Here is a 27470-nt window from a genome sequence, read left to right as displayed (position 1 = left end):
GTGTAGTACCACACACATAATTGGACTAGTGTCCAATATAGTTTAATGCAATCCAATTCTACCTCGTAATCCAATCTCAGTAACCAAATATGGCCTAAGGACCTCGTTTGGTGGACCGATCTGGACATAATTATTCCAATCAAACTAGATTAGAATAGTCCCCTATATTTGGTGCACCAATAAAGATTTTGGAATGGACGTAGGTCTCAATAGGACATGACTCAAATCCGAGTCTTACGTCAACGAGCTCTATCCAACATAGAAAGCACAATCCGGCGTTGTCCAGACCGCCCCCCTTGAAACGTGTGGGGTAGGTAAGTTGTCTCTAAGTTTGGGCAAAAGTGCAATGGCCTTTTGCACATAAAACTTAGAATTAGTATTTTCAGAAACTCAAACTGGACTTCCTTTGCCACTAGAAAATAAATGTAATTGGGCCAAGACTGAGCCCATTACAATTGGGCCTCTTTTTGTTTGTCTCTCTCTTTGGCCCAACTAAGCCCACATTTCGGCTCATCACAAACAAACCAGTGAGCCACTGACACACACAATATGCGTCATATGGCGGTGGCGTCACCGCTTTTAACTTCACCACCAACAGTATCTCCATTTCTCCGACAAACCCGAAGCTACAAAAGGACCTTAATCCGGTCGTTCTCATCAGCATCATCGCCAATGGACCTTCACCACCCAAAACGAGTCGTCGTATGCGGCGGCGGCGTCATAGGCGTGTGCACCGCTTACTTCTTAGCCAAAAGCGGCGCTGCGGTAACCCTCGTCGAGAAATCTTCCGTGGCTTGCGCTGCCTCCGGAAAAGCCGGCGGCTTCCTCGCCTTCGATTGGTGCGACGGCGGGCCCCTCAGTTCCCTCGCTCGCGCCAGCTTCAACCTCCACCGTTCGCTTGCTCAAGAACTCGACGGCCCCAATTCTTACGGCTACCGATCCCTCACCACTCTCAGCCTCACCGTCACTGAGTCTCAGAGCTCGAAACCCTCTGGAAAGTCCGCTTTGCCGTCCTGGGTTGATGGGCCGGGTCGGAGCCCGAGAACCATCGGGACCACGGAGACCACGGCCCAGGTCCATCCTCAGCTCTTTACCCGGACCTTGATTTCGAAGGCGGCGGAGGATTATGGCGTCGACGTGGTGATTGGGAAATTGGAGCACTTGGGAGTGGACGATGGGCGAGTGAACTCGGTGGTTTTGGAGGGAGGACGAGTGATTGACTCGGACGCTGTCGTTTTGGCGCTGGGGCCATGGTGTGGGAAATTTGAGCTGTTGTCGTCGTTGTTCAGAGTGTACGGTATAAAGGCTCATAGCATTGTGTTGGAGCCTAAAGAACCTGAGGCTATAACCCCTCATGCGCTTTTCCTGAGTTACTATCCGTCTCAAGGAGGAAAGCCCTTGGACCCAGAAGTTTACCCTCGCCCCACAGGTACCAAAGTTCCAACCTTTGATTGACATTTTACAATGATCAAAATATTTCAATTTATTTGATTCGGAAAAAATAACGCATTCTGATCATTTTTTTCTTATCTGGGTATCCATATTTCAAATCATTTGATTAACATGTTAAAGTAATCTGAAGAAGTATACATTTTGATCAGTTCTCTCATCTGGGTATCTTAAAACTAGTATGCTTGCAAACTAAAACTGGTTGAATATTTCCAACAAGACAATGCCTGGCGTTTCATAACAATGCTTCAACTTCAAAAGGGCTAATCTGGCATGATCTATTTGCAAAACCTTTTTCAAGTTTAGTGACTGTATGGTTGATTGGATTTGTGAATTGCAGGTGAGGTGTATGTGTGTGGGATGTCCGCAGAGGCAGAGATACCGGATGATCCGGAGCAAATAGTGGGCAATCCGGAATCGATAGAGATGCTGAAAGGGGTGGCAAGCAGTGTGTCAAGCCATTTGAGAGAAGGAGAGGCACAGGTGAAGGCAGAGCAAGCATGTTTCCTGCCCTGTACTGATGATGGTGTCCCTGTGATTGGGGAGGTGCCAGGGGTTAAGGGGTGTTATGTGGCTACTGGGCATAATTGTTGGGGGATTCTAAATGGTCCTGCCACTGGAGCTGCTGTGGCTGAGCTTGTGCTGGATGGGAAAGCTAGCATTGTAGATCTCAGTCGGTTTAGTCCGGCAAGATTTGTTGGGCTTAAGAAGGGTTAAGACATTAATCTGGTGTAGACAGATTTAGAGCATTGAGGAAGTGCAGTGAAGTAATGTTGTATCTGGAGGTAAATTAAATACAGGTTCATTTTCTTTTTTATCTGAGAACTTTGAAAACATATCCACACTTAGATGTTGTATATCTGTCGACAAAAGCAAAATGTTAAAGAACTTTTACTCATATCAGAGTAAACTGATAATATCTTTTTAAACCACTGCGTGTAGCTTTTTTTAATTTTCAGTTGAAGGTAAGAAAGAATCTGCATATGGGCGTTGGGGTTGCTGATTCTTTTTGTTTAGGCAGGCTGTATTTGATCTTAGTTAGCTAGCAGTCAGGAATCAAGCAGCGGCGGTCAAAAGAAATAAGCTGTTGCAGTTGCCAGCAAGCAAAGCAAGAAAGCATGTAGCAGCTGAGTATGGTAGTTGGAAGATAGTTAAGACTGTCAGGACTTTGTGTAATTAGCTGTAATTGTTTGTTCCCTGCCCTGTGTGAGAAGCAACGCAAAGGAATGCGGTTGTTTAAGTACAAGCCATTGTAAAAATGACTGATATTCATGAAATGGAAGAATTACAAATTAGTAGGCATCAGTCTTCTTGCCATCCAGCTGGACCCTTTTCTTTTTATGTTTTATAGGTCTGGTGCTGGACCCTTGTTGCTCTGGAAAATTTGCACACTAATGTAAGTTTCGGTTCTGGAACCAGGGCTATTCTGAGAGAAAAACATATATGTACCGGAGATGTCATTGTGGCAGTATGTATTCTAACTTTCTTATACTACACTGGCGGCATCCCGAATAATACTACACATAACCAAAATAATAAATAAATAAAAACTGATAATATTGATAATGAATTATTTTAATTCTTTAAATACTTGAAGGGTGCAACTCAAATAGTTTTATTTTGTATTTACATTGCATGTTTTATTATTTTATTTTTTTACTAGCTTATGTATATTAGATGTCTTTTGAGGGATATGACTCATTATGTCCTTCCTACCTAAGTGTATTATTTTTTGTTATCGATAAAAGTCGCTCATGCCATTGAGTTTCTTTATCGTTGCATTTTAATTTATTTATATTACAGATTACAGTACATGATTGGCTTGAAATACCATGTGGCATCCCCTATTATATAGCATTTTTTACATGAAAGTTCTTGTAACCCTGCCTTATCCTGTTACTGAGAATGCAAAAATCAAGCATTGGCCTTTAAGGTCTCGTGTTGTTTGGGTCAGAATTGTAAGCCCATTTTTCTTATTGTTAAGAATCCATGCATACACGTTAAAGAGGCTAGTACTTGCGCACGTGGAAATATGCAAGCTTTAAACCCCAAACCAATGAGTCGCTCATTGTTGCCCGAGGCACTCTACTGAATGATAACATGTTGAAAAATATTAGGTTTACCACACTTTCATATCATATATCATATTGTGCATCATCTCTACCTGTATTAGAGAGATGAGATGATACATAATGTGGTATATAGCATTTTGAAGTTATACTTTTTCTTAAATGAGAAACGAATGCTATAACTGTTAGAAATGAATGCATTATGCATATCGAGTTGACACTCTCTCTCATTCGGCTCCAAAAACAAAAAAACGAAAAAAGTTTACACTCTTTCATATGCATGCTAATCTTGCATGTGAAGAGGACGACCGATAGGAGAAGAAAGACAAACATGTAGCTGCAACCCTATTATCTACCATGCAAACAAATCAAATTTATGACCTCGTGCAAAGAAGAGTCTGACATCATGTTAGACAATCACCAATTTTATGAAAAAAAAACTTAAACAAACAAACAAACATACATCAAACTTACAAGACCAAGAGAGGGATTGTTCATTGTTCCAACTTCCTACTATAAAGAGTCCTCCTCACTAACAGCTAAAGTTGTGTCATTCCATGCCCACTAGACACCAAATTTGGTGAGCAAATGTGTAAGTGATACACATGAGCTGGGCGTCCTTTGTGTTGTGAGAGTTAATAATTTGAGGAGGGAACCCACATGCCAAAGGAATTAATAAAACGCAGTCAAGAAACAAGCCGTTGTTTAACAGCTTAGCTTAACAACACCGCCTCAATTTAATACTTTATAGTACAATCTCTCTGACTCCAATACACATATATTGCTTGGGAATAATATATCTATAAATATTTTTTATGATATTTTATATTGAGACGAGCGATAATATATTAAATTCACACACATTACATAAATGCTAGAACTCGAACCTAAAATCTTATCTAAAAAAGTAATTGCTATAAACCATTCAATAGTAAGAATAATAGAATTTTAGTTATATGAAAAACTAATGCTAGCTCACATCATATCATTATCATCATGACTTTATTCTCTTCGGATAGGAATTTTGTTCCCCAATAATAAAATAAAATATTATTATTATTATTAGGTGCATTAATTGTGATGAAGATTTTTCCCAATAAATCTGTGCCAAATGTTTGCTGATCCCCAATGTGTGGACACAAATTAAGACAAAAATGATAGGAGATAAAGCAAGCAAAAACCATGTTTTTGCTCACAAGTTACATTAGAAAATTTTAAACCCAATTTGTATTTAATTAGTGTACTAATCTAAGTTGATGGGTTGAGTTGTTTACTCTGTGGCTTTGTGCTCACGGGGTCGACTTCATTTACCGAAGCTTGACCAACTAATTTCATATTAATTCAATTCAATGTGTTCATTCTCTTCTGGTCTCATTTACAAATTACATGCACTTCAATTAAATTAAATTAAATGGCGTAAATAGCAAGTGATATAGCACGTGCTCTTACAGCTTAGATTAGCTTTTCAATGGGATCCAAGTGGGTTATTAATTATATTTGGAGCTACGTATGTGCTTAGTTTTATTTTTATTTTAGGGTTTAATGCTGCACTAAGCATCATTTTGAACAAGATAAAGTGATGTTTGGTCAAATTTATTTTATGTAATGAGTAACAACCATTTCAAGACATATCAATGCCTCTTTGAAGACTTACAGAGGGGTCTTAGCCCATTTGTTGGTTTTTACAGATTACTCATCAAGAGAGATTGTCGACTGCGGGAATCGAATCTAAGCTTGGATAGTGCAAAGAAAACAATCCTTATCAGCTCAACCAACCCTTATTGACCTATTCACTTCAAAGTAATAATAAGTAGACAATATTTCTTCATCGGGGAGAATAGGTATATTTTGTCTACTCATTTACTTATTTCTTTGCCTCTTCTCTTGGAGATGCTTATTAGGCATAGAAGCCACAGGGACAAAGCCAAAATCCACTGCTGACTGCCCTACCAATCACTTGAGAATCCCAGCGCCATACTTATGGTTATGGCCCAAAGGTGCCCATGTTTACTATAAAGTCTTGGATATTTCTAATTTATAATTGCTCTCTCTCTCTCTCTCTCTCTCTTGAACTGTGTATGTGATTTATCTGTCCTCAATCAGTTCCACAGTACATTAACAAAATTTAACTGTTTTTTCTTCTTTTTCACCAAACTTGGTAAAGTAAATTTTTGACTCTTTTGATGATTTGCATATCATTTTTTTGGTGACATGACATAGAGAGAGGTCTAATGGAAAGGACAGCCATAATTCTTTCTCTATTGGAAGGGGTTAATTGAAACATAATTAACCTCTTTATTCCCCCAAAGTTTGACCAATTAAACAAATTTATCGCTGACATAGAACCCCATGCAAATATATAAAATTACCCTCATCATGACCTATAATTAAGAAAATGTGGTTCATAGGATACTTCTTTCTTAACCTTATTGTTTAAGACTTTTGGAACAAATATTCTATTAATTTATTACATATGTTCAACCTTCAAATCCACAGGTCTGAAAGCAGCTTCTACTGTACTGATGGAATTTATGGGTTTTCCTCAACTGGTTGTTGTGCTCGACGATCAAGAACTCAACTCCACCACCTAGAAATTAATTCAGACTTTTTTTGTTTTTTTAAAATACAACATAAGCGATAAATTACTTTAACTTAGTCTGACTTACCAAAAGGAAGATCCGAACTTAAGTACACATGTCGCGTTCACTGCCCTTACCAACTAACTTAATGCGCATAATTCTTCTTTGTTTGTTTTTGGGTAAAGTAGAAAATGAAAATCTTAAGAGATGTCACAATTGCGTGACATGCAGAGAAGTGGAAGAGAGGAACACGATCCGTTCATTGGGGGGGGGGGGGGGGGGAAGAAACTAAAGTAGATTTGCTTGCTTCGTTCACTTCAAGTAAGTTCAGCTATGGTCTTGTCTTATCTTCATATGCGGACAGTCCAAGGTGTCACTTACTTTTTACCTTAGAGGTGAGAAATTAGTTGCTTTGATATATACATGATGGGTAATGTTTGCCCCGACCCGACTTCAAGATGGGAAAAACTATGAAAAATCATGTCAATAATTTGAAAGAGGTCTTATCCCCTATTCCCTAACCCTTTTTCGTATAAATAGACCCCTCCATATGCCAAAGCATGAAATGATTGAATTGGCTCAACAACAACAATGTGATAATTACTCTTGTGAGTCAGATAAAGAGGAAAATGCTAATTATAATTAGGAATTTAGGGACTAATTAACATCTCTTTATTTTTTTTTTTCCTTAATTTGAAAGATCTTTTGCAAATTTTAGGTTGTTATTGCATTTACAAATTCATACTTGAGTGGTCCCAAGTTCTTATTTGTGTTTTTATAAGAGGTAATCATCAGTTTCATCAATACATTTAACGTTTTTGAATCATGACATGTCATAAAGCGACAACTTATATATTGTTAAACTTAAAACAATGAGCGAGTCGAGTCTCATTCTAATTACGTAAAACAGACTTGAAAGAACAAATCTTGTTTGAGGAAGAGAGATATAATCAACACTATGGTTAATAAATGCAGTGCACGTGGCAATATTACTCTTGAAACCTAGCGTCTACATGTGACACATGATAGTGTCCCAATTACTCTCTTTTTTTCGTTTGTTATTATGCTCCAATTACTTTTTATTTAGAAAGTGAGTAAATCATGTATAAAGGAGACAAAAAAATTCCTAAACTTACTCGATGGAATAAATTATTGTATTGTACTATAACATGACCATGTGTATGGCTAGAACTCAATCAACTAGGACATACATGCGATCACCATTGGAAGGTCTTTGAAATCTATTTTGCTTAGTTATTTAATAACTAAATTAGCAACTATTTGACATATATACTAGAGATGTTTTTCCAAAAGGCTCGAGAAGATTCTTAACCCTAGTGAGTTTTAGCATGCGTTGTCTATGCCATTGTATTAGCTTTGGTTGATCCAGATTGACCTTTTGAAAAGCTATTTCTTTTGGTCATCTTCCAAAAACAACCATGGCCCTACCTCCATCTTCAACAGTCCAACCTCTCTCCTCTCTCACTCTCTATCATCCGTTACCTGCTTTTTTGACATAAAGAAAGAAAAAAAAAGATAAATGCTTTGTGGCTTTTCTAGCCCATTTTATTCTTTAGAAAAACATGGATCTTAAAGTTTAGGAGTAAAAGCAGCTTTTCTTGACAGTAGATAGGAAAATTATACCCTAATCTGAACACAAGCACTAGACTTTTCAACCTTGGATTAATTAATATGATACGGATCACCTACTCTTTTGTTATTGATTAATTTTTTCTATAAAGAGCCAAAGTGGTCAGTAAATGAAGCTGTCCTCGCATAATTAAAGAAAGTTAGAAAGCAGAAAAAGAACTAGTGAAAAAGATTAGATGGCGATGGATGATCATGAGATAATGCATGCATCCCCATAGTCTTAAAGCTTTTAGCTTTTAGCTTTTAGATCAATTTTTGACTCAAGGAGCTGCATGCACTGGTGCAGTGGAGGACCAAAACCGGAGCTAAGCAAGACTTGGTGACAATAGAAATTTAATGTCAAATCTGCATCTTGCTTTGGCATTTCTTAAAAGTTCCAAAAAGAGATATGGTGGTCCGGCTAGAGCCTGTCCGCCATCAAAATTTGGACAAAATGGAGCTACCAGAAATGATAGCAGATTGATCTTTTCCACTGTGATCAATTGCTGGTTTCAAAGTTTTGGTCCCCATGCTTTGATCAATAATATCACTTGATATTGATAACCTAAAAATTAATTGCAGCTTGTTAATAAACGTGGGTCGTTTGATTTATTATTACCTTTGATAATGTTCTTGCATCTTGATAGTCGGTACCTGCATCCAAAATTGAACAGTAGGCATCTTAGATGAGACCAAAACTGAACACAGAAGATCCTGCCATTCAAAATTGAACAGTAGGGCACTCGAGATGACACCAAAACTTCTCAAATCCAATAATTATATTCTGGACTTGTGATGGGATGACATTATTATCACTACACTGAATATTGAAAAAAATTATTGATCAGTACGAGCCAACGTAACATGCCGACGAATTTTCATAGAGAACAATTGTCTATGGTGAATCTCGTACGTTATATTTGAGAGTCCGGCTCAATGCATCCCGCGAACGCAAGAATCTCTATGTAAAAGATAGAAATGGGATTGAGATGTTACACATTTATGTACCATATGCCATCTGGCTTGCAGGAGATTTAAGCCATTAGCCTATTTTACTCGAGCGTTAAACTGGCAGTGGCAGTAATATAATAATGAGAAACTCAGATTGAAATAAAATAAAGCAGATGGTTTTTGTAAAGTCAATCTAAATAATCAGAAAGTTTAGAGTTTCTGAAACTCCCTAACCCCACCTACATGTCATGTAGCAAAGATGCTATTCGCGTCCTACTTTCTTTTTATTCTTGTTTCTTAAATGTGAGCAAAGATAGAGAGAGAGAGAGAGAGAGAAGCGAACGACGGTGAGTGCATTTAATCATTTCAGAAAGCCTTAATTTTATATCTGCTGCTGCTGCAGATCAGCTGTGTGAGCATATTGGTGCCAAGGTTTGGTCCTGTGAGCTGTTCATCCCAACACAACTTTTCCCATCATATTTTCCTTTTAACAAATCCCACATCACATGGCCTCAGTTTTTTCTCCCAAACCATCATAATCATAAATCTCACTTCTCTCTCTCTCTCTCCACTTGTTTGTGTTTTTCAATATAGAGAGAAGGAGAGAGAGAAACAGAGATGTGGGATCACTGTGCAGAAAAATTATGAGCACCGAAAGATACTGCGCCACTCTCCATTTGTGGACATGTCTTCTTCTTCTTCTTTCAGTGCAATCTTTTGGGCTTGACACAGATGGCCTTCTTCTACTTTCCTTCAAATTCTCCATTCTTCAAGACCCTCAACGTGTTCTTGAGACCTGGAATTCGGACGACGACACGCCATGTTCATGGAGAGGTGTCGTTTGCGGAGGCGTGTCGTCTGATACGTTCCTAAGAGTCATAGGCTTGGCTCTGCCCAACTCTCAGCTTCTGGGTTCAATCCCATCCAATCTTGGCATGATCCAGCACCTTCAAAGTCTCAATCTTTCCAACAATTCTCTCAATGGGTCTCTGCCAATCTCCATATTCAACGCCACGGAGCTTCGAGTTCTTGATTTGTCGTACAATCTCATCTCCGGTGTGCTGCCAGACACCATATCACAGCTCACCAACCTCCAGCTCCTCAACCTCTCCGACAATGCCTTGGCGGGAAACTTACCCACCAATCTCACTTCTCTCCGCAGCCTAACGATCGTTTCTTTGAAGAACAATTACTTCTCTGGTGGTCTTCCAAGTGGGTTCGAGTCCGTACAGGTTTTAGATCTGTCTTCCAATCTGATCAACGGCTCTCTGCCTTCTGATTTCGGCGGCAACAGTCTGAGTTACTTTAACGTCTCCCACAACGGACTTTCCGGGAAAATCCCACCGCAGTTTTCCGAGAAAATTCCAGGTAATGCCAAAACCGACCTCTCATTCAACAATCTCACTGGCGAAGTTCCGGAATCTCAGGTTTTCTTGAACCAAGAAACAGAGTCTTTTCTTGGAAACCCTGATCTGTGTGGCCAGCCAACCAAGAACCCATGTCCTATTCCATCTTCACCCTCTTCTTCACCAAATTCTCCTCCAGCATTTGCTGCTATTCCCAGGACTTTGAATTCATCGAACCCAGAAGCCATTTCACCAAGATCAGAGAAGGGGCGTTCACAAGAGAGCCAAAGCGGGCTTAGACCAGCAGCCATTGTTGGGATCATAGCTGGTGATATAGCAGGGATTGCACTTCTTGGTTTGATTTTCTTGTATATATACAGATTGAAGAAAAAGAAGAAGAGCAACAAGGCAGAGATCACCACAACGCTCAAGAAAGAAGCTAATTCCAATTCTACACCACCAGTCAATGATTGGTCTTCTTCCTCATCAGAATCAAAAGGGTTCACAAGATGGTCTTGCTTGAGAAAGAGAACCGAAGAAGAAGAGAGCTCAGAAACCACAGCCTCCGACACTGAAGTTCATCAAACGGACCAAAATGCTCAAAAGGGTCAAGAAATCAAACGCCAACAAGAGCAGGAACAGAGTAAAGGCGGGACCTTGGTGACTGTTGACGGTGAAAAGGCGCTTGAGCTCGAGACACTGCTCAAAGCCTCAGCTTACATCCTTGGAGCCACTGGTTCAAGCATAATGTACAAGGCGGTTCTTGAAGATGGCAGTTCCCTAGCTGTTCGCAGAATCGGTGAGCACAGTGTGGACCGGTTCAAGGATTTTGAGAACCAAGTGAAGCTGGTGGCCAAGTTAATCCACCCAAATCTGGTTCGAATTCGTGGGTTCTATTGGGGGGTGGAAGAGAAGCTCATCATCTATGACTTCGTCCCAAATGGCAGCCTCGCAAACGCCCGTTACAGTGAGTTCTCTGTCTCTCTCCCTGTTTCTCTCCCTGTGTTGCTCTCTGTCTGTGTGTGTATGCGCATGTTAGTGGAACAGTATTAGTCTTTACTAAAATGCGCCAGGGGAGACCATGACGGTGGAGTGGGTGCAACTAAAGCTTTGTTTTTTAATGGAAGACAAGTCAACCATGAGCGGTGGAGTTTTGCCAATTTCTTACCCCACAGGTCTTCTGGCAGCGATGACCAAATCAATAATTTAGAACACATAATGTGCCAAATGTTTTTGTTGCTTGGGTCACTTTCTGTGGGTTTGTCTCTGTTTTTGCGTTGTCCAATATGTGACAGTGAGTGAGTGAGTGAGTGTGTGTGACTGAGATTTTCAACTTGAGCCGTGATTGAAAAGTCTGATGCTCATTCCTTACCAAAATTAGAATTTTGAGACTCATTTTAGGATGTGAAATTTTCAGGGAAAGTGGGCTCCTCGCCTTGTCATCTACCATGGGAAGCTAGGCTCAGGATAGCGAAAGGCGTGGCCCGTGGGCTTGCGTACCTCCACGAGAAGAAGCACGTCCACGGAAACCTCAAGCCCACCAACATTCTCTTGGACAACGACATGGAGCCCAAAATTGGCGATTTTGGACTTGAGAGACTTTTGTCGGGCGACACTAGCTACAAAATTGGAAGCTCAATCCGAAATTTCGGAAGCAAGAGATCAACGACCTCGCGCGACAGCTTTCAAGATTTTGGGCTTGGGCCTAGTCCGGGTCCAAGTCCGAGCCCTAGTTCCATGGGCTCATCGCCTTACCATGCACCGGAGTCGCTTCGGAGCCTAAAGCCCAACCCAAAGTGGGATGCGTACTCATTTGGGGTGATATTGCTTGAGCTACTAACAGGGAAAGTTGTGATTGTGGATGAGACAGGGCAGGGCCTTGGGCTTGCAGTTGATGACACAAGCAGGGCTTTCAGGATGGCAGATATGGCAATTAGGGCTGAGTTGGAGGGCAAAGAGGAGGCCTTGTTGGCCTGCTTCAAGTTAGGGTATAATTGTGCCTCACCTGTCCCACAAAAGAGACCAGCAATGAAAGAAGCCCTGCAAGTCCTTGAGAAATTCCCATCTTCATCATCATCATCATCATCATATTATTATGGCCACTAATGACATGTTTTGTTCCCTTTTAATTTGTAGAGAGAGCTGTATCTATTTATGATTGACTGATAGTCTTTGTAGTTGGTTCATCCTTCCCAAATTTTTTTTTTCTTTTTTCAGTATGAATCCATCTGTTTTTTTTTTCTTTGGAGACTGGTCCCTGTAGCTGGTTCAAATGTTGATTGGCTAATAATAATGTTCAATAGTCAACAGAGACTGCACATTAAGTTTGTTGGGTCAATTGGTTAGGTATGTTGATGTTGATGAAATACTTAATTGATGGTGGCTTGCGTAACCATATTTACACATATCTATGTCTTCGTGCTTCATTTTCATTGATGGTTGATTTTATCTCATAACAACGAAGAATGATTAGGGCTCCTGTGGTTCAAGATTTAGAAACTTGAAAATGGGTATAAAATTACATTCTCGTGTTTGGTAAGCATGAAGGAATTTCAGTACATTTTTTTTGTACTCATGTTCTAAATTTCAAATACCACTTTTGACCATTCTAATCTATCTATCTATCTATATATATAAAGCAAAAGACAGAGAATGGTAAAACATTCAAAATACCAGAAAATGCCCTTAGTTAATGAAAACATTAAGGATTGAAATTATTAATTAAATGAGGATAATATGGTAAATTCTTTTTTTTTCATATTAAAAAAATTAAAATTAAAAGAAAAATCAGATAATGGATCTTATTTTTTATGGAACATAACTACCCATTATCTTTTTTAATTCTAAAATAAATTTAAAATGTTTTAAGAAAAGCTTCTCGTAGGCGCGGAGATGCTAGTATTAATAATTTAAAATAAAAATATAAGGGTATTGTAAAAAAAAAAACTTAATATGAATGGGAAAAAATGGTATCTCATTATGCACTTTTCCCAACGTTCCCCAAAAAGGGAATTAAAATATTTAAATTATATTTTATAGGACTAAACATGGGAATTTCAATTCGCGAATCAAACTAGCCTCAATTGGTAGGATTTCCGAATGTATTCGACCTAGCTGGTATTTTGACCATCCGGAATATTGGGCTCAATACAGTTATGCTCCTCCCTTCTGGAAAGGCCCAAATATCCAGCTTCCAGACAGAGCGGTTTGGAACATGCACTTTTGAATTTAAAAATATCCCGCTCCCCTCAAAATCCCTCTCATTTTTAAATTCCACTCTCTCTCTCTCTCTCTCTCTCTCTCTCTCTCTCTGCTTCACATTCAGACATCGAGTCTTCGTCTCTTCCTCTTTAGAGACGCAGAGCCCTTAAGACAGAGAAATCGCTGAAATCTCAGACGCACACAGATACTCCGAAAATGGCGACGAATATCGGAATGATGGATGGGGCTTACTTCGTAGGCAGATCTGAGATCTTGGCCTGGATCAACTCCACTCTGCATCTCAATCTCAACAAAGTCGAAGAGGTTTTTTCCTCCGAACCCTAACCCTAACCTTTACTTTTCGAATTACTGTTTTCTTATTCGATTTTTTTCCGATCTGTGCTTCTCAGGCGTGTTCCGGTGCGGTTCAATGCCAGCTCATGGATGCGGTTCATAACGGTATGGTGCCGATGCACAAGGTGAACTTTGATGCCAAGAGCGAGTATGAGATGATTCAGAACTACAAGGTCCTTCAGGACGTCTTTAACAAACTCAAAATCACCAAGGTCTATCTCTAACTGTGATTAATTGCATTTCCTTTTAACATTTAATCGGATGTTATGTGGATCTGCAAGTTTTCTTTAACTTCTGTTATAAAATTTAATTAAATAATTTCAGTCTCTTTACTTTTTTTTTGTTCCTGCTCTGTGTGTTTGTGTTTGGGGTTTTTAGCACATTGAGGTGAGCAAGCTTGTGAAAGGAAGGCCGCTGGATAATTTGGAGTTCATGCAATGGATGAAGCGATACTGTGATTCCGTCAATGGAGGCAGCATGAACACGTAAGTTCTACCCCTAGTTCTGTTTTTGTTGATCCTTCATTTACTAACAGAATTTTTCATTTTTTCCTTTTCCAATTATATATGGACTTAAAATGACATTTTGGTATGATTTGAATTACCAACTCTTTGTAGTTATCTTTAGGCTTGCTGAATAATTTTTAAGTCTATTTGGGTTCTTCCATGCTGAGATGCACAATACAAATTCTTGTCGAACTTCCCTTTTGATCCAATTTGCTGCCTCTGTTGGAATCAAAATTCACAAGTCTTTTATAGTTATGCTCACTCGTTAGACTTGTGTTTGCAAGCACATTGCTGTTGTTTGGTAGTGCCATGGAGATTTATTTACTCCATTGTGCACAACATGATGTTGTCCGGTCACCATTGATGGGTTAAAGTCGGATCTTTTTGTAATAAATCTTATGAGTTTTGTGCAATATGAGCTTCTATGTAGATGATGTTCAAAATAGAATGGGTGAAATAATTAGGCTCAAGTGTGCAGTCGTCAATTATAAGCACTGTTCTTTTTTTGCTGCCTACTTTAGCAAAAAAATTATTCATTCTTAGGATATTGTATGGCCTTTCAGCTGAAAATAAATGTTAATTTGTATTCTCTGATATATATATACTTTATTGTCATTGTCAGTTACAATGCTCTGGAAAGGAGAGATGCTTGCAAAGGCGGGAAAGAAGCACACAAAAGAGGTACCCAATCACAAACATCAGCCAAGGGTGCAGCAGCTTCCCAAAGATCTCACTCCTCCCACACTGCTAGAAGAAATGATGTACCACCTTCTGTGAACTCTACAAGTCAATCCGGGAAGACCTCGAGACCTGCTTCTAGTGGAGGCCCTGCTCCCCCTGTATATGACGAACAGGTATTTTTAGTCAGTGGTGCAGGAGTGAGAATTCAGTCAATGAATTTAGAGTAGTCTAATACTTGTTTCAATGCAGATCACAGAGTTGAAACTTTCAGTGGATAGCCTTGAAAAGGAGAGGGATTTCTACTTTGCAAAGCTCCGGGATATTGAGATACTTTGCCAGAATCCTGAGATTGAGCACTTAAATGTACTGTATTTTCACTCTTTGTTTTCAAAATGACGACTACAAAAAGAACAAATGCCAATTTACCGTTTCAATTCTTTATGCAGGTTGTTGCTGCTATACAGAAGATTCTTTATGCTACCGAAGATGATGCATCAGTGGTAGCAGATGCTCAAGCCATGTTATCTCGCTCCTCAAAGGATGCAGACCTGTTGAGTCCGATTGCAGAGGTTTCGGAGGAGAAGGTTAGCTCAGAGACTCAAAAGAGGAAAACTTATCTCAATCTTGATGTTGATGCTGCTGCCATCACAACATTATCTCCCAAGCAAAGGATTTCTGATGCTTCTGATGTCCATTGTAGTGGGTCACCCCTTATGACTTACTGATGCATTCTCTCAGTTCCATCTTTTTGAAAACAGTCTTCCATTGAACTTCTTACCGATATATTTCTTATCCTGTTTTTATATATATATATATATGTCAAAATGTAGTTCAACAAGTAATGGTAGGGACATGGGATATTATTCATGCCTTGTTGGATTGAGAGCAGTCTCATGCCTTTTGTGTTGTAAGCTAGAAGGTATATGAATGAAATATTTTCATGCTAGCTCTTTTAGCCGTCGTTCTAATACAATGTTTACCCGTTGTTTTGTTTTGTTTTTTTTTGTTTTTTTTTTGTGCTGAAAGAAAAACATTTTTTTTTGGCATATAAGAGCCCTTCGATTTATCTAATAAAAGAAAGAATAAAATGGTTCTAAGATCTAACAATGGTTAACTTGTGGATGCCAAAGGTCCTGCTCCTTCGGCTAAATAATCTCCTTTGAAAGACTATATAAAACAACACCAAAAACTATGAGAGATAAATTTGAAATAATTCGTCTCCACGAAAGAAGATTTTTGAGTTATTTGACGACCTCCAAAATGAATGCACAAGCCATCAAGGTATCTTCCCCAATCTCCATCTCTAGTTTCACGTTTTTTTTCTTCATCATATTCCTTCGTTTTGTATATCAAACTTTGTGAAATTCATACAGGAAATGAAGGACAAAAATGCACAAAGTCCCAAAGAGATAAAGGTGAACACAGTAGACATCCGGTCATCAGCGGGGCAAGGCCATGAACAGAGAAATGTGCAGGTGGTTCACCAGCCACATCCCTCTGCGAAAACAAATACCAGCGGAGGTGTCTTGACCGGTGCTGCCGCTGCCGTGGCAACTACCCTTCAGTCCGCCAAGGATGCTATCTCCAAACACGAATAGCAACATTACATTTCGGACCTTGTCATCAGCATTGCCTTAGTTTGTTTTGTTAAATTTTATTTGCCATTTGCAGAAAGAAATGCAAATATTATGATATACATGCATGTATGATGTTCTTGTTTGGATAGGCTTTTCTGTGGCTGGATTATATGGTTTTCATTTTCCCACATTGCCTTAGTTTTAGGCTGGTAGAAACTACTCTGCTTGGAAGCTTATGCATTGCATAGAAACACGTATTAATATTTTTATGTTATAATCTTGGATCAAATACAATCTTCCAATAACTGTTATGTAATTGTTCAATATTGATGCATTAGCGTTTATGGTAATTATTTAAGAGATTTTCTATTTAAACCCCACACTTCTCTTAGTTCACCCCATCTTAATTTAAATTTTCACAATTTCTAAGAAAACCTCACTATCTTCCCAAACTACCCTTAAATACACCTCAAACTGAAAGAATAAGAAATAAAAGAGATTTTCTATTTAAACCCCACAATTTTCTTTGTTCCCAGCAGAAAAAAAAAACAAACAAATGGAACCCCAAACCTGAAATTTAATACTTTCTAGAGAAAGAGAACAACTTTACCTCTTTCCAAGTAGAGGAGTTTGTCCTGATCTGATCCAATTTATACTTTACCTCTGTCTTGATCCAATTTAAATAGGATGTAAAGGAGTTTGTATTTTTCTAAAACTTAATTAATATGAAGAGTTGTGGGGTGTGTGAGGTGTGTGTATAGATATACGGGTTAATTATTCAGTTGGATGACCTTTTTTGTCTTTTTACACAATAATAAAACTTACAGCTGAATGATTTAAGTATTGAGGTGAATAAAGAGAAGTGCGGGATTTAAATAGAAAATCTCTTATTTAAAACATGAAAATTCGTTGAGATTTGTGGAGTACATGAACTCTAGCACACCATCCCAATACCCCATTACCTATCACCACACCATGGAGAGATTCTTGGGTGTCATATAAGAGGTGGATAATGACACTTTCTTGTCACGTAACAGGTTGAGTGACATGTACCGTCCAATTAAAACCTGTCACGTCTTCTCTAGTTTTTCTCCCCCAATACACAGGTCAAGTCTTCTCGATAGATAGGTTGAGTGACAAATGTCCTCCAGTTAAAACACGCCATGTGCTCCCCACTTAAGTTCTTCTTTCTTGACACTTCTATATAATTACTCTTGTCGCAGCAAAATATATATGTATAATCTTACTCCTATATAAGGAGGCAAAGGCAATCTTCCGTCCCCAGATATAATCTTAAACGGTGGATATTTGATGAGCAGGTTCTATCCTATTTACATTCTTTTTTCCCGCCAACTTGCAACCTGTAGATATCACAGCCATTCCCATCCCAACACAGCTGTGGGCTGTGGCATGAAATTCTTGTCAAACAAGTTAAAGCAATTGTTCTTTATTCTTCTCTAATCTTCATCAGAATCCAATTCTCTTGCCCCTTTCTTTCCTTTTCTGCCACGTACCATACAATTCATTATTTGTTATATAACACAAGCAAAATATACTTCCCTCTGCTTATCATCTCTTCAATCACCACATCTTTTCTTTCTCATCTGATTTTCTGCTCTGGTAATTCAACCCTCCTCATGTATTGATTAAAGGGTTTTTCTTTTTATTTTATTGATCCTCTATTGTTCAACTGCCCTTTTGATTGAAGCAGTTAGCAGCAATGGGTATGGCAATATCTAGGATGGTGAAGATGCTCTTTGCAAGGAAAGAAATGAGAATACTAATGGTGGGTCTTGATGCTGCTGGAAAAACCACCATCCTCTACAAGCTCAAACTTGGAGAGGTTGTCACAACCATTCCCACAATTGGTATCTACTTTGAATCGATTGCCCCGAATTTTTGCTTCATCTTTTTTTCTTGAACTTGATATGTACCTATTCAAATTGGAATTAAGCAACTCTGCTTTGAACTTTTGATTAATTTTTCTTCTGTGACCAGGGTTCAATGTGGAAACTGTTGAATACAAAAATGTAAGCTTCACTGTCTGGGATGTAGGAGGACAAGACAAGGTACTAATTTTGATTCTTTAACTAGTTCTATCTTTGTTTCTTTTTAATTAAACACTCAAAACTTAACAAAGTTTGTGGAGTACTTAAGCTTACTGGGAACTTGATCTTGATTATCATGTGCTATGTGTAGATTCGGCCACTATGGAGACACTATTTTCAGAACACTCAGGGTCTTATCTTTGTAGTGGATAGCAATGATAGAGACAGGGTTTCAGAAGCCAGAGATGAGCTCCACCGAATGCTTAGTGAGGTCAGTTCCTTACAGTTTCTTCTACAACTTATCATCAGAACAATTTTGCAGAATACAAATGTTCTTAGTTGTTGCTGCAGGATGAACTCCGTGAAGCGACACTGCTTGTGTTTGCCAACAAGCAAGATCTTCCAAATGCCATGAGTGTTTCTGAGATCACTGATAAGCTTGGCCTGCATTCACTCCGCCAACGCCGCTGGTAAAAACCAAACCATGCCACATGCATACTATTCTAATAATCCTCAATCAATTGTTTATGAGAACTACATGATAAGGAATGTTGTCTTGTTAGATAGTGGGACATGTTATGTGGTTAGACTTAAAACAAGATTGAGGATTGAACGTTCAAATGTGATCCACCTAATCAACGGTCTTGATTTACAGTCTGAAAAAGAGCAAATTACTCTTAAACGGTTCTCGATTTTATAATTCCTGCTAGGTTAAAATATTGTTCTTATGGCTTCTGGATTTTAACATGTGCAGGTACATTCAAGCTGCTTGTGCCACCTCTGGCCAAGGACTTTATGAGGGGCTTGATTGGCTATCCAGTAACATCTCAAGCAAGGCACGATAAGCCAGGCTCCTTCAGCCTCTTATTTCTTGTTTTAGAAAATGTTTGATTGAATTTCTAGTACTGGAAAGTATTTATATAGATATTGTCTGTCTTTCTATGCAGACATAATCCAGTCAGGCTGCCAAGAAGACTTTCTGGTCCTCCTAAAGGATAAAACTTGTAACTAAGATTAATTTACTTTGCGATTTTTGGTTACTGTTGTAATAAAATTTCTAAGATGCAATTGTGCTACCTGCTATATTGGTTTGTGTATAATATTTGGCCATCAGAAAGCATTGCCAGTTTATAATATTGGTTTGTTTCTGGACTTTTGGTATTTCAGATGCACTTAACCAGGCCTAGAAGGCCTTACAAAGAAGTATCAGACAAACAGTTCTAACAAAGACCTGCAAATTTAACCCCAACAAAACAAACCCATCACTACAACAAACAACACGCCAATAATCAGCATCCGAACATGTGAACTTTCAGTAAAATGTCGTTTTTGTCGATAAGCTCAAAGATGCAAACATCTCCTGCTCTTAAACAATTTTCCCTTGCAAAAGCAGCCTAGCCAACAGAAAATGGAAATGTGTTAACAGAATGAGCAATCAAACTCACACACCACGATTTCTTTCTGACCAGAAGCTTGGCGGTTTGTTTCTCCAATTTAATGAAATGCTTGGGGTAACTAACTGGTATATGCTGCATAAAATACATGTGTAGCAATCAATACAGTCACTTTAAAATATATATATGGATGAATAATATAATGGAGATGATTACCGTTTGAACAAAATGTAGTTATGTAAATGTTGTCAATGAGCCTTACCGGCATAAGGGATGAGCCCACAGTGACTCTGAAGGAAGGGTTTGAGATGAACTTGTTGGTAGCTTCAACAACCCTCTTAGATGAAGATGATGATATTTCGGGCGAAGAATGAGTACTTAATCTGTTTTTCTTGCGAGGCAGAGGACGTGACAGTGGACCAGAATTCTGCCTTGTTTTTGGGCAGGGTTGATAATCCCCAAAAATTTCAGCAGAATTATCATTTTCATCATCATAATCCTCCAAGATTTCAACAGAGTTATTTTCATCATCCTCATCGGTTTCTTCCATCACGGGCAACACTAGGGGATAGTCTATCTCTGTGCCACTTGCATCCAATATGCAAACGTGGAATTTTGAGTTCCCATCATATTTGAAAACTAAGGAGCCACCCTGCTCTAGAGAGTAAAACTTAGAGAACTCTGGCCAACCCTTGTCAAGCCAAACCTCACAATCACATGTTGTCACTTCTACTTCCCATTCTGAACCACTTGGAAGCTTCAAATGTACTAGATTTGATAGATGTTTTTCATACTTCTTCACGAAACTCTTCGGTATTCTCTTCACAAGTAAAAAAAAAAAACTGTGTCAAGTAGGTACTTCCATAAAGCAATCTAGGGTTTTCATTATGCAGAAAACGGGTATATACCTAAAGAGAAAGAGGTGGACTTACAAGTTTTGCGTCTCTAGAAGTGTAGTCTAGGATCATCTTGAGAAACAGTGGAGTGGTAGCAGAAAATGCTGGCCATTCATGATCAATTTTCTGGCGAAGAGAAGCAGACATTGTAGGTAGTATGTACTTCAAGTTAAAGCTTTAGATGTATTTCAAACTTTTGAAAGTTGGCAGCTCATGTGCCTTGGAACCCTGGCTTCATTTTTATAGGGTTTTGTGTTCTTTTGTATTCAAAGATTTTGTGTCATCAGCAAATTAGAGTGACTGGAGCATGCAGAGATGTCAAGCATTTAACGTTAGAGAGAAAAAGCTTGTAGGTTTGTAGAAAACTGGGATTGATTCTAGCAGACGGTAGAAATGGAAAGAGAAAAACTTTATCAAGTGACTTGATAAGTATGGTATTGATTGAACTTTGACCACAGGAAATGGATTTCCAGATTGCATAGATCATGGCCAAAATAATGCACAAACTTATCAGAAAAGCAGAGGCATGATGCATGGAAGCACCACCCCATCCATTCAGCTCTTTGGGAAAGCCAAACTCAAAATACAGCTGCAGTTTTGGTAACTGTTGTAAAACACAATGGTGTAAAATCTCCAATTATGCAGTTTTTTTTATACCTGCTATATATTGTTTGTTTATCATTTTTGGCTAGCAGCGAGCATTGCCAAATGGATGAAAGTAAAATGCTGGCATCTTCAACTTTGTGTGTGTAATGTCATTTCATTTCTTATGCTGGACTTTTGGTAGGATGTGGACCAGTTCAAGGCCCTGTAGTTCAGATGCACTAACCTTCTCTTTATTTTTTTTTTTTTTTTTTTTGGGTAGATCAAGAATATATAAACGAAAAAAGAGACCAAGGGTATGTAAGCTTCATTTCAACATCATGCAAAGATACACACAACTCTACCTTCAATTTTTTTTTTTCAAACCAATCATATAATGTCATGTGTTTAAATGTTTTTAATATAGCAATATGCAGTTGGCTTGAGATACCGCTACAGTAACATTCTCGTTGCATAGAAGCTCTTCTCTCTCAACGGACATGATACTAGTGTTTCATTAACTTTGGGAAGTTTAATGTCTTTGATCTTTGTAGGGGATAATTTGACCAGTCTTTCAAAACAGAATAAGGTAAAGAAAGAACAAAACAAGGGCCTTTAGAGCACTAACCAACATGCACTCTAACTGTGTCTTGGACATACCGAAAAGAAAAGAAAAGATCAGGTTAACAGATTATAGTTAATAAAAAAAAAAGGAAAAAATAACAAAAATAACAAAAGGAATAGGAAGAAGAAAGGTTTCTGAAATTTCCTGCGGATTTAACTTTCTTGGTCTGATGGCCAAATACTGATTTAAACTCGCAGGGCTTTTCCCATTTCAGGTTCAGCGCCTTGAAACAAACAAGAGAGTACTAGGCTTTTGACAATTTCTCCAAAAAGATACAGAAACAAGCTTTCTAGCTGTTCTCAACTCAACAACTCTTCACTTCTGTTCTCTCACATGCGTTGTCTTGTCTACTATTTGCTCTCCATATGATACCTCAACCTCAACCCCACCTTTGTTCCGTTTTACAGTTACCATTTCCTAATTAATTACCATGCTTGAATTTGAATTTTACCTTTTGATTTACCCTTTTGCTTGTGCTAAACCAAATCACTTGGGTAATCAACTGATACAAACGATGAGTCTCTCTAGCCCATTAGAGGAGAAAAACTTGGTAGCGACGGGGATAACATTAGAGGATAAAATTTTGGTTGCTATTCCGGACCAATAACGCTATGTTATGTGAAAAAATGTTATTAGGCATGTCATAACATTATTGGCCGGAGATAGCAAAACAGTATTATTCCCATTTCATGCAAGTGCATGCTTACCTCTTCCAAGGTGTCTATCCAAACACAATGAATATTGGGAGGTGAGCTCCAACGAATGAGCTGGTCTAGAATTTATTTTGCTCAGAAGCTCATCAATGGAAATAACCAAATAGCCAACCTCATCCAATTTGTGAATTAATTTTGGTGGATACACAAACATTTATGTATGATAATTGCAAACATGAGAAGCCACTTTTTTTGGCTCAATTGGAGAGGACCCTATCCCTGTTCCTAGTCCTAGTGAGGCATTTAGATGTTGAAAATTTCATGGCTCTGGCTCTTTGCTGTGCCAATTACTCAAAATTTTCACAATGCATTCTTTTCATGCATTAAAACTACAACCATGCATTGTTAACATTGATTTTGGCATTTAAAACCCACATCAATTACAACCAACAAGATTCTGTACCTGGCTAGGAGCTTTGGACTGGTCTGCGCTCTTTGGCATCAAAGACATCATAATGTTTGGTGAGATAGATGGATCATACAAGGAGTTGTCATTTTGACAATGCGGTGATTGCCATGTGGCTTGAGAAACAAACATAAGTAGCTCTTGGTCATATGATTTGAAGTTAAAATTTTTGACCTTGACTCTTCCAAGTTTCTCACTTCTCCCTCAGTATGAATTGGCACGCGTAAATGTTAAAAGACAAAAGGCAAAAAGGGGTTGAAGAAAATAAGCAAACAGGCTCTGATTCGTTGGCTCAAAACTTTTGAAGAATCTTATTTTTCATGATCTCTTTGCATGCGACTTATGATAAGAAAGAGATGTAACCAAACTTTTAACAAAATTAAAGGCAAAAGGCAGGACAGGACCACCGACAACAAGAACAAAGATATCCACACAAATTCCCATATCTGCAAATCTAATTTCAAAGCTACATGTCTTCTCCATCCTGCTTCTCTTTTACTTATTTCAGACTGGTTTCTAAATGCATCAATGGCCTATTAACCTCCTCCGTTTAAATTTGATGCAAAGCTATTTTACAGCATCTAGAAATTTGCTAATCTTCTACAAGTGCATCCCCAACTACCATTCATCTTATGCATTTACTGGGATTTTCATTCGACCACATGAACAAGTTGCAGGAAGAAACTGTCAGCTATTAAGTCCTTAGTGGAAGTTCCAATGAATTCTGACAACTTTCACATAGTATTATGAGGTATATTCATTTCAAACAATAAGGGATTTGATAGTGTTCGAGTTCCCTTGGACATGAGAAACAGCTGACAGGAAATGGCATATCATACTGGGAAGGAAACTGCATTTAGTACAACATACAGGCACACAACTGCAAAAACGTACAAATTAGGTGCTTAATAACTTGCAGACTCAACCATAAGACGTCATTACGAATCACATTAACATTTTTCATTTGGATAATTGCTTCTTTCTTTTTCTTTTTCTTTTTTTGGTTTTCAATGACAAAATCTAACTTCTGAATTCAACCACACACACAAATGTAAAAGGTATAAATGAGGTTCTTTCACTCGTAGACTGTTGCACGAACATACGAAGACGATAACATTAATAAAAACATTGGCATATTTTAATTGCTAATTGCCTTCTTGCAATTGACTGACAGAATCTGACTTGTAAATGCGACAGAGTCACATTGCTCATTCTCTAAACAACTGGTTATTTGCAAATAGAGGATTTTATACTACACACAAGGCATGGTTAAAATTAGGTGTTGGATCAAAAGAAGAAAAGGAAGAAGAAAGCAAGTGAGGTGTTGATAGGGCACTTCAAAGAGACCCAAAGAGTAAGAAGTCAATGTGACTAAATAAGGTCACAATAAATTATTTAGACCTTAGAGTTTAGAGTCCAATCGATTAGAAAAGAACTGCTCACAGACTAGAAGCTTATTTATAACTATGCATAGTATATATGTACTATGATCAAGCTTCATCATTGAGTCTAGTTACTCAGTATGAAGCAGAGTAGACAAACGCATTACTGCGAGTATTCTCCATTTAAGATAATGTATATCACTTCATTTAACATAATAGAAATGTGAGAATACTTCATGAATGCTGGTTTTATGCATATAGCACAAACACAAAATGCAAAAGCCTCTAAAGCAGGAACAAATTGTAGGCAAGAAAATATTGGTTGTGTACAAGGGAGTCTAATGGTGAGTTTAGTATGTTGGTTAGAGCACCCAACCCAAATTACCTAATCTTAGAACTTTAGATATTTTGAACTTCAGCTATTTGACATTCCAATCTCTCTCTCTCTCTCTCTCTCTCTCTCTCTCTCTCTCTAATCTAGTTTAATAAACCAGCTAACAAGCACACTGCTCATTATTCACCTAAACCCTAAACTCCAAAGTCATTGGTTTGTTCAATCAGACAGAGGAACCAAAGACTTTTGCTGCCACCATCATTTAACCCCTTTATTGTTTGGTACAATAAATGACTAGCGTCACCCATCTCCACCTCTGGCTTTACATTCTTCCATTTCTCTTTTTACTTACAAAATAAATTTAACCTGGACTTCTACAATCTACCCTTCACCCCACCCCCATACCACTTGACCTAACATAAGATTAATAGGTTGCTAAAACAGCATTATGCTGAGATCAAGAGGATGTCTTGCAGTTATTTTTCTAGATAATCACTGCATATAAGAACAAAAGGAATAAGTGATAAAATATACTCATGTGTGTATACATTAAAATGGGTATATCAACACCCTAATATGGCAGATCAGACACGATTTCTTCCATTCATCCTTAAACACACACACCTCCCCCTCCTGTCCTGCCCCGTCCAAACCACCTCTTCAGAGAGAGAGAGAGAGAGAGAGAGAGAGAGAGAGCGATTCATTTTCACAGGTTTGGCCACAAAAGGAATCATATAGCATAGAACATACTAATTGCACCTTAAGATAGATAACGCCAATAATATAATATGCAAAAGAGGGATTGTATATTCTACCATTTTTAATAGTAGACAATAGACAAGAAGAGATTAATGAGGACTGCTAAGCACATCCACAGACACACGATTTAGAGAAGGCAACCGCATCTGCTGGTCCTGCAGTTTGCTCCTTTTAAATCGAGGATCTGGTGAGGATGAGACCGGTGATGCTGCAGCCCACGAATCATTTGATGTATCACAGCTGAAAGATGCATCAATTACTCCATTAGGGCTGCCGGGTACTGATAAATGCCTTCGTTTGTGGCTCTGGTTGTGCATGTTGCCATAGCTGCCTGATAGTTCCAGGATGAGCTTGTAGCACTCATTGACTCTGTCCTGTAAAAAACATCATAATACTCAACTATTTAGGACATCAAGTTTAGATTACATTATATTTTCAGAAGCAGGAGAGAATAAATTACATAACTGAGAAATCCATGTCTTTAAGTACAAACCTTACTGACTTTAAGTACATTCATAAGCTGACTCTGGTATTCCACAGGATTAAATGCCTCAATCTCATCAATAACATGAAGCATTGTTGCAGTGGCTAAAATGGAAGGCATGAAGCACATAAATCTGGAATCTGCGATTAAAATTCGATATTGAAGATGAGATTTAGTGCCAACTGTTGTCATTGTGCATACCTTTTGGTCCATTTGATATAAGTTTGATGCTAATAAACTCATTGAGTATAAATGAAATAGAGAGCTCTGTTGTTTGCTCACCAGCAATGACAGATAGAAGGAGGCGCTCACATCTCCACAGAAACTCCCAACGCAAGTGGATCTTCAAACCAAACCTCCTGATAATATGATCAAAGAATGAATTTGGAGTTACTGGATTCATCCTCCACCCAAGAGTTGATAGCACCAAAAGCTCCATTCTTTGAATGGTCTTTGCTTCAAATACATACTTTGACGACTCCACCTAAACACAATTGGAAGAAGAAAAAAAAAACCACATTGATTGATTACAGAAGAACTGGACCAAGAAACACAATAGTCTAGCAATTTAACGAACACCAAAACTGCATATGGGCATTACACATACTTGCAAATCTAAGAGAAGAGGCACATGGATCTCTTCCACTTTGGCAGCCAAAGACACACAAGCGACGGCAGCGAGCTGACTCATCCAAGGCCTGTCCCTCTGAAACCGTAGGCTGGCAATGAACCTATCAAAGTAGTTCACAGCTAAAACAGTGGTCAAAGAAGAGAACCCATAGTGTGCCTTAACACTCAAAATCCACTCCACTGCCTCTTTCCTAGCCGCCATTAAAGGCCCATCTGAGATTGAACCACTGAAACACACATGTGTTTGTTCCTCTTTGGAGATTAGAGAGGCAAGTTCATCATCTTCCCAAAAAAAGTCATTTTCTAGCAAAACCAGAGGGAAAGTTGACTGCTTTTCCATATTCCCAACACAACCCTCACTCTCTTCCTCAATACCATTGTCTCCCAAATCTTCCTCAAGACCTTCTTCACAAAACAAAGCGTCAAAAGCCATTGGAGGGTTCTGTAGCTCTTGGGGTTCTTCTTGCAGAGCCATCTTCTTCTGAGAAGAAGAAAATAAAAGCTTTGCTCATTATACAGTAAGCACAAGGAAAAGAGAAAAACTTAAGCTCATGCCCATATCCATCTCTGAATGTGTTTCTCTCTCTGGACTTTTAAGAGAGAGAGCGCCAATTGCAGTAAGCAGACGAAGGGTTTTATCTGAGAAGCCCTCCACGCCTGTACTATTTTTTCTTTTTCTTTTTGCCCCGTATTTTTATATATTAGATGGAATCAGAACAATTTAAATACAAAAGAAAATTGACTAAAACATTAATGATCCAAAAACAAACAAATGACTAAAATATTAAATGAACTAAACTCTCAACTAATTTATTTGAGAGAATGATTTTCATAGAGGAGACTTGAACTGTTACTCTCAAATTTGGAAATCTAAA

The 27470-nt window shown here is 38.4% G+C and overlaps 7 protein-coding genes across 13 annotated transcripts; 5 read left to right on the top strand and 2 right to left on the bottom strand.

Moving 5' to 3' along the window:
* The first annotated feature begins 462 nt into the window (after positions 1–462).
* Positions 463–2754, top strand: LOC110769979 (FAD-dependent oxidoreductase family protein). Of its 5 annotated transcripts, none has more exons than XR_015836776.1 (3): positions 463–1429; positions 1790–2234; positions 2409–2754. XR_015836776.1 is itself a non-coding variant. In XM_088255624.1 (2 exons), exons 1-2 carry the CDS (start codon positions 550–552, stop codon positions 2164–2166), a joined length of 1257 nt encoding a protein of 418 aa, XP_088111750.1. In that variant the 5' UTR covers positions 464–549; the 3' UTR covers positions 2167–2754. The 5 variants fall into 5 exon arrangements, 1 of the variants encoding a protein (XP_088111750.1); XR_015836773.1 differs by having other exon boundaries at positions 2392–2754; XR_015836775.1 differs by having other exon boundaries at positions 464–1429; positions 2471–2754.
* A 6156-nt stretch (positions 2755–8910) lies between these two features.
* Positions 8911–12350, top strand: LOC110769984 (putative LRR receptor-like serine/threonine-protein kinase At4g37250). The gene is made up of 2 exons (XM_021974054.2): positions 8911–10990; positions 11441–12350. The coding sequence occupies exons 1-2, from the start codon at positions 9322–9324 to the stop codon at positions 12127–12129; spliced, it is 2358 nt and encodes a 785-aa protein (XP_021829746.2). The 5' UTR covers positions 8911–9321; the 3' UTR covers positions 12130–12350.
* Positions 12351–13306: 956 nt separating this feature from the next.
* On the top strand, positions 13307–15711 carry EB1C (end binding protein 1C). The gene is made up of 6 exons (XM_021974062.2): positions 13307–13548; positions 13635–13790; positions 13957–14063; positions 14707–14938; positions 15015–15128; positions 15212–15711. Exons 1-6 carry the CDS (start codon positions 13441–13443, stop codon positions 15488–15490), a joined length of 996 nt encoding a protein of 331 aa, XP_021829754.2. The 5' UTR covers positions 13307–13440; the 3' UTR covers positions 15491–15711.
* Positions 15712–15847: 136 nt separating this feature from the next.
* On the top strand, positions 15848–16511 carry LOC148293597 (uncharacterized). Its single transcript, XM_088254318.1, has 2 exons — positions 15848–16046; positions 16139–16511. Exons 1-2 carry the CDS (start codon positions 15957–15959, stop codon positions 16361–16363), a joined length of 315 nt encoding a protein of 104 aa, XP_088110444.1. The 5' UTR covers positions 15848–15956; the 3' UTR covers positions 16364–16511.
* A 1094-nt stretch (positions 16512–17605) lies between these two features.
* Positions 17606–19542, top strand: LOC110769992 (ADP-ribosylation factor 1). Of its 3 annotated transcripts, XM_021974065.2 has the most exons (7): positions 17609–17962; positions 18054–18210; positions 18341–18411; positions 18542–18661; positions 18742–18860; positions 19145–19226; positions 19338–19542. In XM_021974065.2, the coding sequence occupies exons 2-7, from the start codon at positions 18063–18065 to the stop codon at positions 19341–19343; spliced, it is 546 nt and encodes a 181-aa protein (XP_021829757.1). In that variant the 5' UTR covers positions 17609–17962; positions 18054–18062; the 3' UTR covers positions 19344–19542. The 3 variants fall into 3 exon arrangements, with proteins under 3 accessions (XP_021829756.1, XP_021829755.1, XP_021829757.1); XM_021974064.2 differs by having other exon boundaries at positions 17606–17962; positions 18051–18210; positions 19145–19542; XM_021974063.2 differs by having other exon boundaries at positions 17608–17962; positions 19145–19542.
* A 132-nt stretch (positions 19543–19674) lies between these two features.
* On the bottom strand, positions 19675–21327 carry LOC110769990 (putative B3 domain-containing protein Os04g0346900). The gene is made up of 3 exons (XM_021974060.2): positions 20717–21327; positions 20047–20604; positions 19675–19919 (listed from the first exon to the last, which is right to left on the bottom strand). The coding sequence occupies exons 1-3, from the start codon at positions 20825–20827 to the stop codon at positions 19785–19787; spliced, it is 804 nt and encodes a 267-aa protein (XP_021829752.2). The 5' UTR covers positions 20828–21327; the 3' UTR covers positions 19675–19784.
* A 4161-nt stretch (positions 21328–25488) lies between these two features.
* Positions 25489–27263, bottom strand: CYCD3;2 (CYCLIN D3;2). Its single transcript, XM_021974059.2, has 4 exons — positions 26573–27263; positions 26248–26449; positions 25975–26105; positions 25489–25855 (listed from the first exon to the last, which is right to left on the bottom strand). The coding sequence occupies exons 1-4, from the start codon at positions 27068–27070 to the stop codon at positions 25571–25573; spliced, it is 1116 nt and encodes a 371-aa protein (XP_021829751.2). The 5' UTR covers positions 27071–27263; the 3' UTR covers positions 25489–25570.
* Positions 27264–27470: the final 207 nt, after the last annotated feature.

The sequence above is a fragment of the Prunus avium genome, chromosome 6 (assembly GCF_965620075.1).
Source record: "Prunus avium chromosome 6, drPruAviu1.hap1.1, whole genome shotgun sequence".
NCBI classification, from domain to species: Eukaryota; Viridiplantae; Streptophyta; class Magnoliopsida; order Rosales; family Rosaceae; genus Prunus; species Prunus avium.
This window is presented reverse-complemented; position numbering and strand designations above follow the sequence as displayed.